Source organism: Lingula anatina, chromosome 1 (genome assembly GCF_051362555.1).
Source record: "Lingula anatina isolate TDL-2025a chromosome 1, LinAna3.0, whole genome shotgun sequence".
NCBI lineage: Eukaryota > Metazoa > Brachiopoda > Lingulata > Lingulida > Lingulidae > Lingula > Lingula anatina.
Window position 1 is genome coordinate 46223189 of NC_141767.1, and position 14652 is coordinate 46237840.

Consider the following 14652-nt stretch of genomic DNA (forward strand, 5'->3'; position numbering starts at 1 on the left):
TATTTTTCCACGAACAAAAAATAAATGTAACGGTTATACTGATACAGATATATTTATAGAAAATGCAACATACGACACAACAAAAAAATGCTTTCTTACTTCGATAAAACGTCGCTCGCATAAAGTAGGTCAGAGCAGGGCTACCCTTGATAGACAATCAGGTCAACACATATGCATTCCTGTTTAACACTGTTCACTGTTAAGGGTAAGCATCATTTGTGTATTTGTTTTGATTTACTTAAATAATTGTAAAACAGCATGTAAAGTAAAATGTATTTAAACATGGGGCAAGGCAGGAGTATATAGTTTGGATGGCATGGACGGACTACTATATAGTATTAGTAGTAACACTGCATGTTGAGACCGATCAATTTGATACGCTGTAAAGCTGACCTGTTTGCACAATGACAAAAGCTATAGCTTACTTTCGCTTTTGGACAGACTTTACCGTAATTCAAAATTTATATAAAACCACAATAAATCTTATTATTTATAGATTATAACAGAGATAGAGCCATCTGCATGTGTACATGTAGGTCCACATGGTCTGATGGCATTGCAAGCACAGATTCCAGAATAATTGTGATAACTGCTTTTTTGTTGGTAAAAATATTTATATGAGTTGTTTACAATGTATATTTATTGTAAAAATAAATCTCATACAGAGAATTGTTATCCCTTTAGGGTTAATTTTTGTGTATTTGCACTAGTGGAAGTTTTGAAATGCTTCTAGTTGTGTAGGTATTACCAGTACATACTACAGGTACTTGTGAACTGGATTTATTGTACTGCTGTCATTCCTTAATTAACATTATAAATATATGAAAATGAAAACTTGGCTTACAACAATGAATACACCAATATGAATTAATTCAGCTTGAGCATAGTGGAAAGGTCATGGCCTGTGGAGCAGCATTACCCTTAAACTACTCTTGCAATTTTGAAGATCCAGGGCAATGTGTAAGTACAGTATAGACCAAATGGTCAGATGATTACATGTAACAACTGCTTCTAAACTGTGTACATATTACAACAACTAGCTAGCTTGCAGACCTATAGATTTTTAAAAAAAAAAAGGATATACAAGATTGAAGTACTACTGGTACATGTACAATATATAGATTTTAATTCCTCCCTACAATAGAACAAATTATAATTTTACTTTTGTGTTTATTCACTGGCTTATTAATGATGTAGTAGCTTAGTACTTCTAAGATTTACCTGTCCAATAACTTGAGCAGTATATGAAGATCTGTCGATCTAATATCACTAGGACTTCTTCCCTATTATTTAGAGATTATGACTTTTTAAGTAAATGTATATACAGCACTGAATGAAAGCAGATGATATATGAAGACTGGCCTTACAGTGTATTGCAGTTATTTGAATTGGTGATTTCTAGGACTTCTTTTGATTTTTTCATTTGTTCTTACCTTTACAACAAACCTATATGGATATCTTTTCATATTTGTGCAATTTATTACACCTAGTATTTTTCAGGATACTATTATATTATCCAGAAGAATTATCTCTACAATTGCAGCAGTTGGTTGGTAAGTCATCAATAAGCAAATTGAAAATAATCAAAAATGTTCATTAGCTGGCATTGGTATAGTTAAGGATCATAAATGAAAATTATCAAACACAAGCCAAAATACTTTCATGCCGTTAGCTTACGGCCTGGATGTAGGCCTCCATCAGATTGATGTGAGCAGATGTTGATACTCAAAGTGTTTACTAGGAGACTGCAGGGTTAGTGAACACAGAAAATCAGTGACTGTAGGCAATACCAGCTCTGCCATTTTTGAACATGTAATAGCCACAGTATCGACTGAAATTCAGCAAAGATCTTTAAATCCGAGTCATATGACATCCAGTGTAAGATACGCGAGGCTATCAACATCAGCCGTCACCAACCACCCATGAATAGGTATCAACATCTGCTCACATCAGTCTGATGAAGGCCTATGGCGTTCGCCCAGTATTTCAGCTTGTGTTTGATAAAATTAAAAATAGTTTGTATTGTTTTCACTTTGCATAGGAGTTATACCTCCAAATTAGTTTCTTTTGATTAAACTATTTATTTTTTAACTTTGTTTTTTGCGTATCCATACTTCTTTTTTTATTGATGTAATGCACCATTTGTCAGTTTCTTTCATGTAATATTGTTTCTGTTGTGTGCAGTATCCTTCTTTTGATATTCATTATATGGCGGCCTCGCTTTGGAGAAGACTGGAGAAATTTGGCCTACATGGATGTAAGTAAACAGTAATTTTCTAAGCTTTCAAAATGTAGTTGTACCACCAGCGTTAGCGCTGGCGGTACACATGGTTTCGGTCCCGTCCGGATCGTTCCGCCGGCTCCGCCGGCTCCGCCGGCTCCGTTGGCTCCGCCGGATGGCTACCGTTACCGCTTCTCCTCCTAGACGGTAAGGGCCCCCATACCCATCTCATGGATTTAGGTCACCTATAATCTCAACTCGTTCCACGTAAAATTTGGGCTTTGTCGGTATTGGGGTCTGGGTGTGGCACTCATTGCAATGCACCCTTGTCTAAAAATGGCAAAATTAAATGCTAATTATCTACCCTACGGAAGGAGTTATGGGAAAAATTTCTATAGACAGCTTTCCAAAAGTCATATGTGTAGATTTCAAATATACCCTTGGATTTGACCTTTGACCTTTACTTCAAGGTCAAATGGGCCAAAATTTTCAAAAAAATGAAATTTTTTACGAAAAAAATTTTTTTTGCCCTGTTTTTCAGACACCACACAGACTTAACCAATAATATTATTGGAAAGTGTTACCCTTCAGGTCATCTTTCATCTCCATGAATTTGGGGTCAATCGGTGCATTTTCACGGGAGTAGCGGCCATAAGATACCGAAACTGAAAACTGTCTCTAATTCGGGAACCGTTAATGCTAGAGACCCATTCTTTTTTGCATTTTGTAGAGCATGTAAAGCCCAACACTGGAGGTGGTCTCGGTTTTTTTGTATTCCATACGGTTTTCGAGTTACGCTGTATCAAAAAGTACATATTAGTGGTAAAAGCAAAATGTGCAGTACGGTAATGGATAATAAATTTTGAACTCTGGAAAAATAAAACATAAGGCTTGGCAAAGCAGACAACTTGTGTTCAAAAATGACATTATTTCATCAAATTTGAACTTCTGAAACTTCAGAGCACCTCCTATTTCAAGAATTTTGACCAAAATGACATTTTCTTTATTTTAATTAATTTTTTCTGTACGAAATTTAAGGCACATTATGGTAACTCCAAAATTATAACATTTAGTCCCTTATATCTCCAAAACTGGCAGAGATAGGTCCATAGTTACTATTGAAGTTGAATAGGAAGTCATATACTGGCAATCTTCCTATGACCTTGAAAGTGACCTTTGACCTACTTTTCACCATGAACTGAACTTTGCAAATTTTTCTTCCCTTTTATCTCCAAAACTGGCAGAGATAGGTCCATAGTTACTATTGAAGTTGAATAGGAAGTCATATACTGGCAATCTAAATGTGACCTTGAAATTGACCTTTGACCTACTTTTCACCATAAACTGAACTTTGCAAAATTTGCTTCCCTTTTATCTCCAAAACTGGCAGAGATAGGTCCATAGTTACTATTGAAGTTGAATAGGAAGTCATATACTGGCAATCTTCCTATGACCTTGAAAGTGACCTTTGACTTACTTTTCACCATGAACTGAACTTTGCAAATTTTTCTTCCCTTTTATCTCCAAAACTGGCAGAGATAGGTCCATAGTTACTATTGAACTTGAATAGGAAGTCATATACTGGCAATCTAAATGTGACCTTGAAATTGACCTTTGACCTACTTTTCACCATAAACTGAACTTTGCAAAATTTGCTTCCCTTTTATCTCCAAAACTGGCAGAGATAGGTCCATAGTTACTATTGAACTTGAATAGGAAGTCATATACTGGCAATCTAAATGTGACCTTAAAATTGACCTTTGACCTACTTTACACCATGAACTGAATTTTGCAAATTTTGCTTTCCTTTTATCTCCAAAACTGGCAGAGATAGGTCCATAGTTACTATTGAACTTGAATAGGAAGTCATATACTGGCAATCTAAATGTGACCTTGAAATTGACCTTTGACCTACTTTTCACCATGAACTGAACTTTGCAAATTTTGCTTTCCTTTTATCTCCAAAACTGGCAGAGATAGGTCCATAGTTACTATTGAACTTGAAAAGGAAGTCATATACTGGCAATCTAAATGTGACCTTAAAATTGACCTTTGACCTACTTTACACCATGAACTGAATTTTGCAAATTTTGCTTCCCTTTTATCTCCAAAACTGGCAGAGATAGGTCCATAGTTACTATTGAACTTAAATAGGAAGTCATATACTGGCAATCTAAATGTGACCTTGAAATTGACCTTTGACCTACTTTTCACCATGAACTGAACTTTGCAAATTTTGCTTTCCTTTTATCTCCAAAACTGGCAGAGATAGGTCCATAGTTACTATTGAACTCGAATAGGAAGTCATATACTGGCAATCTAAATGTGACCTTAAAATTGACCTTTGACCTACTTTACACAATGAACTGAATTTTGCAAATTTTGCTTTCCTTTTATCTCCAAAACTGGCAGAGATAGGTCCATAGTTACTATTGAACTTGAATAGGAAGTCATATACTGGCATTATAAATGTGACATTAAAATTGACCTTTGTCCTACTTTTCACCATAAACTGAACTTTGCAAATTTTGCTTCCCTTTTATCTCCAAAACTGGCAGAGATAGGTCCATAGTTACTATTGAACTTGAATAGGAAGTCATATACTGGCAATCTAAATGTGACCTTGAAATTGACCTTTGACCTACTTTTCACCATGAACTGAACTTTGCAAATTTTGCTTTCCTTTTATCTCCAAAACTGGCAGAGATAGGTCCATAGTTACTATTGAACTTGAAAAGGAAGTCATATACTGGCAATCTAAATGTGACCTTAAAATTGACCTTTGACCTACTTTACACCATGAACTGAATTTTGCAAATTTTGCTTCCCTTTTATCTCCAAAACTGGCAGAGATAGGTCCATAGTTACTATTGAACTTAAATAGGAAGTCATATACTGGCAATCTAAATGTGACCTTGAAATTGACCTTTGACCTACTTTTCACCATGAACTGAACTTTGCAAATTTTGCTTTCCTTTTATCTCCAAAACTGGCAGAGATAGGTCCATAGTTACTATTGAACTTGAATAGGAAGTCATATACTGGCAATCTAAATGTGACCTTAAAATTGACCTTTGACCTACTTTACACAATGAACTGAATTTTGCAAATTTTGCTTTCCTTTTATCTCCAAAACTGGCAGAGATAGGTCCATAGTTACTATTGAACTTGAATAGGAAGTCATATACTGGCATTATAAATGTGACATTAAAATTGACCTTTGTCCTACTTTTCACCATAAACTGAACTTTGCAAATTTTGCTTCCCTTTTATCTCCAAAACTGGCAGAGATAGGTCCATAGTTACTATTGAACTTGAATAGAAAGTCATATACTGGCAATCTAAATGTGACCTTGAAATTGACCTTTGACCTACTTTTTATCATGAACTGAACTCTGCTAATTTCTTTCTCTTTTAACTTCAAACTTGACAGAGATAGGTCCATAGTTACTCTTGAACTTGAATAGGAAGTCATATACTGGCAATTTACTGTGACCTTGAAATTGACCCTTGACCTACCTTACGAAGAACTTAAATTTGATTGTACCATATATATTTTTTGCAATAGTTTAAAAATTCTTGTTGATTGCATTTTTACAGCTTGTCAAGCACAAAACTGGTGGCTGTGTCCCTTATTTTGTGTATGTGGGGGTCTATACGAATGCGCTTGCTCCAGCTGGTGGTACAATATTCGGAGGCGGTATCGCCTCTCTGATCCTCTAGTTAATATAAGGTGATAGTGTGAAAAAAGTGCCAATTTTGATTTACCATTTGATTGAATTGTTCATTTGCTAGAACTGCACATTCTGATGTTAATTCTGTTAATGATGATGAGCCTGGGAAAGACTCAGAGGTACCAGTAGCATGTTAGCCAGGGAAAGCACAGAAATAAAACATTGTGCCTAAATATGAGAACCAGGTCACAGGATGATGTTTGGCATTTTTTAACCTCTAAATTCTACAAAATATCGATTAAGCTAATGACTAGGCCGACCAAGGCCGTTTTCTTATGATGTGTGATTATATTTACTATTACTGAAGATCCAAATAATAACCAAGAAGTATTTTGATAAAGCTCATTCATTGATTTTCCTAACAAAAATTCAAAATTTTTATGAGGCTTTAAACTGTCTCCTGCAGATGAGTGCCATTGCCTGGCTTTTGAGAAATAAGATCTGTTGCGGAAGTGAAAAATAAATATGTTGGTCACATATAACACTATAAATACAATGAATCAGTGATGAATAGATACAAAGTGCATTGCTACACTCTTAATCATAGTTTAAATATTAATACAAATACAAATAAGATAACGTAGCAAATATCTGTCAGAAACACATTTGTCAAGTGAGAGCAAAAAAAAAAAAAAGCTTTACTATAAATAACTTATGAACAACGTTGAAATATATAGGAGTGTGCATTTATTAAAAAGCTGGCATGTAGACAGCAAACTGAATTTCAACTGCAAACAAGTGGTTTACTCCACTAACAACTCTTAGAATATTGTGAATTGTAAAGTTATCCCAGTCCAGTATATAATAAGTAGATATGAAGCAAATTATATCATTGCAAAACAGTTGTTCTTTAAGGAAATTATTAATTAAGACTTATTCTTCCAGTGGATGCTCATTTACTTGGACGTTGCTATACTTTTTCACAGCATTGGATGGTGGATGGTAAAAATTAATATCTTTTATCTCTGTTTGTTCAGTGCAGGGATGGTAATTAAGTAGGCCTACTGATTATGTTCACAATAAAATTTTTAAGTGTTTAAGCAGGGATTATATCAGTTTATCTACAGGCCAAGATTGATAAACATGTAGTTTTTATATAAAACAGAATTTGTTTTTGAATATTTCAGCAATTTTAAGACACCAACAACACTAGTAAGGAAAATTATAATTAATTAATGAGTTAACTAATTAAATGATAATCATTAATGATGAGAATTGAGCTGATTTTCTGGGGGTCTGTGCTCTATGAGTGCTTTGCTAGTTTCTGTTGATGCACCAGCATTGGTATCTCTAGTTGATATAAGAGAAGACATTTTTCAGGAAGAAGGGGTTGATGTACTTAAAGAAAAACCTGGATCTCCATCACCCATTTGTCTTGCAACTGGTCATGTGCTTCAGTTTAGTAGTAAGTCTTTTCATGTGCTTGTGCTTCAGTTTAGTAGTAAGTCTTTTCATGTGCTTGCTTAACTATTTATCATAACTGTACCCAGTAAGATAATAGAGAGTTTCCGTTGCCGGTGAGATATGCCAGCTAGATTAATACATCATCGGTTTGTGCGCACTTGTGACGTTTACCGCGTTCATATACCGTCGTCCTATCTAGTCTGAAGAATACAAGTGCTCCTATCTAGCCAGCGCGGAAGATAATTGAAAATAGTTATTAAAGGTTATGGTTGCTAATTTATATGTCTTATAGACTTTTTTATAATAGTTCAAGTGTACGTTCATGCCAATTTGGACTTTTTAAGAGAGAGGAGTCGCTAGTTTTGGTTTATCAGGCACGTAGTCGGGGGTTGATCGTGGGGTTTTTACTAACCGCCATTTTTGTCGGGCAAAATTGCACTTTTGGGTAATATTTGTCTCCTTTTTCATAAAAAAGAATTTCCCCCTTGGAAATAGATGGCTACGGGACCGTATATTGTTATTATATTGGAATGAACGCCACCTATGGCGGGAAGCGCCAGCATTTACCGGAGCGTGAAGAGAGTAGCGCGTTACTGGATACATTTGCATATACGTAACAATCTAGCCGTCGTATGCCAACTGCACCGGAAACTCTCTATTAATTTTATTATTATTATACATTACAATTTTGGTCGAAGAATATTGATAATGCATAGAATTTATTTTATTTTTTTTATATGAATTTGTTGTTTCCATGGGGTTTTTTTCTGTGTTTCAGATTGGTTTTCCATTTTAGCAGCATTCAATATAACCCTGTGTTGTTCAGTGCGAATAGGATGCAAGATAGTATTGGATAAGTGGTGGTAAGTGATAAAAGAGATGAAACACGTGGTGTAATCTTTAAAATGATACTTTTAGAAAATACTAATGAAAATACATGTTCATGTTAATGAAATGATTTATAAGATTAAATTAAAAGGCAAATTAAGCTTTTCTTGTTCACAGTGATTGTTTGGGTGTTTACATGTGTCAGGAGACTCAAATTCCTTTGATATTTATTATTTGTAATATGTAATCGGTGTGATAAAAAGTAAGAATTATAACATGCAGAATATCACATTGTGAAGCTTTTTCAAATAATAAGGGTCATGGCAAGAAAAGAAAAAACCCAAAGTGGTGTTGCCAGAGAGTGGCAGCTTGGTACAAGGTTCACATCCTCCTAAATGCATTGAAAAATTTTTTTTTCTTTTTTTTTTCTCAGGATCACCATCATTGTTTGCTTGCTTGTTTCTCTGTTCTTTACATTCATCCCTTGGGCAGGGAATGCATATGGCCCAGATGGCCTTGAATATGGAATGTGGTGGTAAGTCTACACATCATGTTATGATAAACGTAACTATACTTTACTGAATATACTGTTCTTACAATTTTGTACTTCAGAACTTTCTGGACATGAAAACTTAATCATGAATTCACAAGATATATTGTGCAGATGCTAGCCATCAAAACAAAATTTCCATTGCATTCTCTAGATTATAGTTTGTACTTTTTTTATCATTTCCTATGATTTTATTGCCATTAAAGCATTAATTTGCATTTCCAGCTGGATTCGCAATGATAAACTTTGGTGGCAGTTTGGAACGTAAGTATTGATATTAGTTTTGTTTGAACATGTATTTGCTGTGTGCAGTAGAATATGTATTTTGTGATAAAGAATGTAGAGGAACAAGTGCATATGGCATTCAGTCTGATGATATACTTGAGACAGGAACCAAGTGTAGCTGTTTTATGTAAAATTTTGTGCCAAAGTAAATGATCATTATCACTAGAATCATTAGCAAATACAATTCCATGGAACCATAAACAATCTTATTGATAATATTGATTTATGTTGAAATAGAAACAAATATTAATTTTATTTAATAAAAACTAATTTATGAATATTTTTATTCTTATATTTCAGGTGGTATATTTGGTTACTCATAGGGATATTGCTGATGTTTTTTATGCCCATCATTGCATATTCCTGCAGACGAAAATGCGTAAGTTGATATATGCACTACTAGTAAAACTGTATTGATTTTTAAAAGTTTTTGGCCCCTTTTGGAGTAGATGCCCGATTACCATCTCCTCCCTCACCCCTTTAATCCCAGCTGTCACCCTTTAGTGAGGCATGTTACAAACAAGTAAACTAAATCATGTTTTATTGTATATTTAGCCATTTTTTGTAAGAATGCATTAAAATGAAGTCAAATTAAAAAGTTATTTACATACTAGTGTGTTTTGCCTTGACACTTTAATTCCCAGCAGCTTAGTGTTACCAGTACAACTTAAACATTTGTTAATTGACGTTTATTATTTTTATTTACTATTTATTCATTACTACTTATTCACTTATTCATTCATACTACCGTTGCAACCACCACAATTAAACTTATCAGCTTTTAAAAATTTTGTGCCACATTTGTGGGTCTGTGATTATATAAACTTATTTGATTCAGTATTTTGGAAGTTTCCACATTATGCGATGTTAGTTCATTGTGATGGAATTTCACAGAATTCTTGAACATAAAAGTTAATCTTATGATTTTAGGATGACCATGCAAAAGCAGCCTTGTGCATGGTGCTTTATCCAGTACTTTATCTCATTTGTTGGATTGCACCTGCAGTAAACAGGTAACTCCTTATCTAAAACTTGATAATTTGGTATTGTTATGATGAAATAGGAATTAATGTATGAATAACTTATCAAGATGTTTTTTGAAAAGTAGACAAAAACTATAGTTGACTTCAGTTTAACAAATCAGAATTTATGATTAATCCAACATTTGTGCGATTTCTTTAGATAATATTCCAAACCTTATTTAGTATTGAGGTGATTACCTCATTTATTTATTAAGGTGTTTGCTAAGCTTATGAATATTGGTCAGTTAAGTGTGAGTTATTAAAGATTACAGCAGGATGGCATTTGCAGTGAAAAGCATAGACTTTCGTAACTACCAGCTTTATTCTCAGTGCACAGATTTGAAGCATATTATTCATAAATCTACATGTTCCATTAGTCTCCAGAGTTACCTTTTCTAGATATCAAGAACTTGTACACAGCTGTGAGCCAAGAATCTACTCCCATGTTTTAGGACACACAGTTTCAGTCAGTCTTTATGGTATGTTATTTTCATTCATGTTTAATATATTGTTGGCTGGGAGTGATGGGAGTGATGAAATCTGTACTCGAAAGACTGGGAGATTAGAAACATTTTTAATGAATAACATTTAACCTTGGAGACGGATTATAGTCTTTCAGAAGTCTAGGCACTGTAGTTAGGGGAAAAAACCAAGGATTGCCAATTTATTAGTCATAAAATTACATGCATATTTTTGTTGGAATGATGCTTTTAACAATAGAAAAGCACCTGATGCAAAGGTAATCGAGAGCCAAAAGTTGCAATTTCCATATACTTCATAAGATAATAACTGAATATTTTATTTATTGTAGGACTTCTGATAGCAATAGCATACATAGTTACATCAAAATGTATCTGTGATGGAGGAGATGGAGGCGGGGCCACAGAAATGCACGCTCGTTATTAGAAGGTGAAGATTGCATTAGGAAAATATTAAGATGACAAGTCCTCTTTATGTGCATGGGTATAAATGCAATTTCAATATGATGATGTTTATACCAATACATGGATGTGCATGACTATTTACAATAGCAGCTGAGTGACAAAATACCTGAACAACTGAATGGAAGTTTTTTCAAGTTTAAAATACAATACTACAAGTGATGTAAATATAGATTATTATTTGTGATGTTGATGTGCTACAGGTTATTCTTTATCAACATCTTGGGGAAGAAAATAGGATATTCAGTTTTGGGATTTCTCTAGCCCGAAACCAGATATGAAAATGATCTAAATGGCAATATAAAGCCGACTGAAAGCACTACAAAATACTTTAATGAAATTCTCTAAAATGACTTTTTTTTTTATAAAATTAGCTTTCATTTGAAAATTTTACCACATAAGAATTGGCTGTAAAAGTTATAATTTTCAATTTCGACAATCCCTGAAAGCCATCTTTGACCCATGAGAAGATGTACTTGAAACCAAATAACAGATCTTATCAATCTTGCAAGGTTTAACGAACAAACAAAACAAAAAGAACATTGACGGGCAGTTTAACTAAGCTTAATATAAAGCTTAATATTATAAAATATTAGTTTTATAGTTTAAAAATGTTAGTTTTATATCTAATGCATCACTGATTTGTGAGATATGCTTCATAAATGTTTATTTTTGCTGACATTTCTGACTTCTAACCCAGGTATTTGCAAAGACCAAATGCATATGGCACAACTCTCATTCATCTATCTACTGTATTCATATATCTACTGTAAATTGTATGAGAACATGCAGTTTGAGCAGTACTTGATGTGAACAGATATTTTTTTACTCATTCTTAAATTTATTTTATATAACATATTTCAAATAACATAGAAGCTGATATATTTTATAATTGCAGTGTGATTTTAATTTCTGATTTACAAGTGTCATTTGACCAATGTAGAGGTTTAATGGAAATGTATGAAAATGACTGACTCAGAGGTGATATAATTAGTTTTGTTGTATATAAGCCTGAACCAGCTGAATTTAGATTTTGGAATATAAGCAATTAGGTTATAGTTCAATATTTCTGGACAGGGTGTGACCAAGCCTTACCAGGTTCAAAAAGTCATGGCATACTTCCAACATTTACACCAGTAATGTAGAGTACCTGACCTGACTACCATACTGTGTTACTTAACAGTATCATTGTACTTTTAAAATAATTTAAATTTTTAAGAATTTTAGTGATAATAACATTTAGGAACTTTGTATACACATTTATATTTGTAAAACTATTTTAAATTAAGAACTGAGGGCCAAATAAATGTTTTTAATATACATCTTTATTATTTTATCATTTACAACTTGTACACAGGTAAATATTCCATGAATTTACTTCATAATTTGAAATGATAAAAAAAAATAAATGGATGAGTATAATTGTTATGTAATTTTTTGTGAATGATATACTTGTTACAAATCTTGCCTAGTGTTTTCAACTAAAGACAAGTGTCCAAGCAGCTAGAATCTGAAAGTCTTGTTTTTCTTTATCCAAGTTACAGGGCATGAACAGTGATCCTATCTGCATGAAGCCCATGCATAAAACTTTGAGCTGGTCCTCCCATGATGTGTAACGATAGTTCATCTTCCCTGCTTACATTGTGACCATAAACACCAAGCAGAACTGCTGTACTCTGAGCTCTAGGATTAGAGTTCCTTAAACCTACACATATAAGTCAAAGTCAATCCGCTTAGATGTGTAAAAGAGTCCACTTTCTCCTGCTTTCCGACAAAGGACACCATCTTTAAAATAATCCTCTTCTTGCCATTTTAACATCTGAGAACTGGAAAAGGGTCCATGAATCTCTGCATCATCTTTGTCTTCCCACTTGAACACCCACATTACTTCATCTGCCCCTGACAATGAGGGATCTTTGTTTGTTTCTGGAAATCAAATTTGTTTTAATCATTATCACAAAAGACTTTTTTAAATTAAATTAATTATAATTCAACTGAGATCTTTCATATTTTTATCAATGCTCTAAATAGAACTTTTAATGAAGTTACTTAATAATAAACGATATCAAATGAAAGGCTAAATACAATTTTATCAATACCATCATCAGAGATGAGACAAATTTTTGATGATATATAAGTGAGATAAAAAGACAAAGTTCTCTAAAATTTGAACAAGTTATTTTTTATTTTAAAAATAGATTATTTTAAAGATATTGATGATTAAATTTACCTGCTTTCGTAGGTTCCTCTTTGCTTTCCTTAGTATCCCTTTCTTTAACAACGCCCTCCTTTTCATCAAAATGTTCACCAAACATGTCCAAAGCATCATCATCCTCTGTGCCTTCTGGAATTTGCAACTTTTGCTGTTCTTTTACTTTTAATGAATAACTGATGCCTTCATATGTTTCTTGGTAGATATCCATATTCCCATCACTAACCATTTTATCAGCAAGTTCTGTCAATTTCAACATGGCTTCTTTATTTGCTTTTTCCTCTTCTGTCTCTTCAACCTTCATTTTCTTAGCTTTCCATCGCTGACTGGCAGACATGGATTTCTTGCTTCCAGCTAATCGTTTGAGCGCTTTCTGAACTGTTTCTCCAGGCTTCATAATTTCAAGCATTTTAGAGTAAATTTCAGTGTGGTCAAGTGGTGGTGGATCTTCCTCGTCATCTTCCTCCTCAGTGTCTTTCTTATCCATTGGTTTTACTTGGACCCAGTCAATGTTATCAATCCAGCTATCATAAACCCTGTCCTGGAATTGAATAATTCTTATAAATCTGTATGGGAATCCAATAAATATTCAGACTTCCTTTTTGTAACGCACTAAGAAATATTATGTCAGAAATATTATTGACTAATTATCAGTGTTATCCTATATGCAAAAGATTAACAATACATTTCTGATTCACAACAAATTGCACTGGGGTTTTTACAAGGTTCAGATGGTACACTAATTTTTATCCCATAATAAATCAGTGACAGTTAAAAATGTATGTGTGTGTGTGTGTGTGTGTGTGTACTAGCTGAGAGGGGTTGCATGATTATTTTACATCAAAAGAGCATCAATATTTTTTTTAATCCTGTCATGGTACATGGCTCTTTAGTTCATTATTGAAAAACATGCAAAATAAGAGAAATAACAATGTGCGACAATTTTCCGTTTCCATTTGGATTAACTTACTCTTTTATCGAATATGAATGTGCCCTCTTTATCAAAGTGGCCCTCTTCCATTTCATCCTCCATGTTGAAAGGTGTGATCTTTATCCCCTCATCAAAATCAATCGTCCTTTCTTCTTGGCCTAAAACAAAATTAAAACATAAAAATAATGAACACATTCAATGCCTTTTTACTATGTACAGTATATCAGTATCTGTCATCTCCAATCCCACACCCGGAGGACAAAATCTGACAGACACAGGGAGGCAAAACTTGTTACATTTCCGTAAACCCATACCTTCAATATCTTCATCATCAAGACGGTCTCCATCGTCAACATTGTCCTCCTCGTCACTGTCTAATGTATGCTTCTCTTTAAAACGTCGGGCTTGCTTCTCACCCTCCTGGTCGTGAGAGCCCGCGTCACCCTCATCAAAGCGCACTTTTCTGTTTGACATTTCTTGACCAATTGATATTTGGAAATAAAATGGTATCTGATTACTATATA

General features: G+C 33.8%; 2 protein-coding genes across 3 annotated transcripts; one reads left to right on the top strand and one right to left on the bottom strand.

Annotated features, from left to right (window-relative positions):
- The first annotated feature begins 26 nt into the window (after positions 1–26).
- LOC106153251 (uncharacterized) lies at positions 27–12305 on the top strand. Of its 2 annotated transcripts, XM_087008871.1 has the most exons (14): positions 27–205; positions 497–603; positions 877–960; positions 1501–1553; positions 2185–2257; positions 6841–6897; positions 7276–7360; positions 8138–8222; positions 8621–8722; positions 8963–9001; positions 9323–9401; positions 9953–10035; positions 10444–10523; positions 10856–12305. In XM_087008871.1, exons 1-14 carry the CDS (start codon positions 172–174, stop codon positions 10948–10950), a joined length of 1056 nt encoding a protein of 351 aa, XP_086864997.1. In that variant the 5' UTR covers positions 27–171; the 3' UTR covers positions 10951–12305. The 2 variants fall into 2 exon arrangements, with proteins under 2 accessions (XP_086864997.1, XP_086865005.1); XM_087008879.1 differs by lacking the exon at positions 497–603 and having other exon boundaries at positions 49–205; positions 2185–2259; positions 6843–6897.
- LOC106153252 (CD2 antigen cytoplasmic tail-binding protein 2 homolog) lies at positions 12293–14606 on the bottom strand. Its single transcript, XM_013527108.2, has 4 exons — positions 14443–14606; positions 14168–14286; positions 13216–13738; positions 12293–12911 (listed from the first exon to the last, which is right to left on the bottom strand). The coding sequence occupies exons 1-4, from the start codon at positions 14600–14602 to the stop codon at positions 12691–12693; spliced, it is 1023 nt and encodes a 340-aa protein (XP_013382562.1). The 5' UTR covers positions 14603–14606; the 3' UTR covers positions 12293–12690.
- Between the last annotated feature and the right edge of the window lie 46 nt (positions 14607–14652).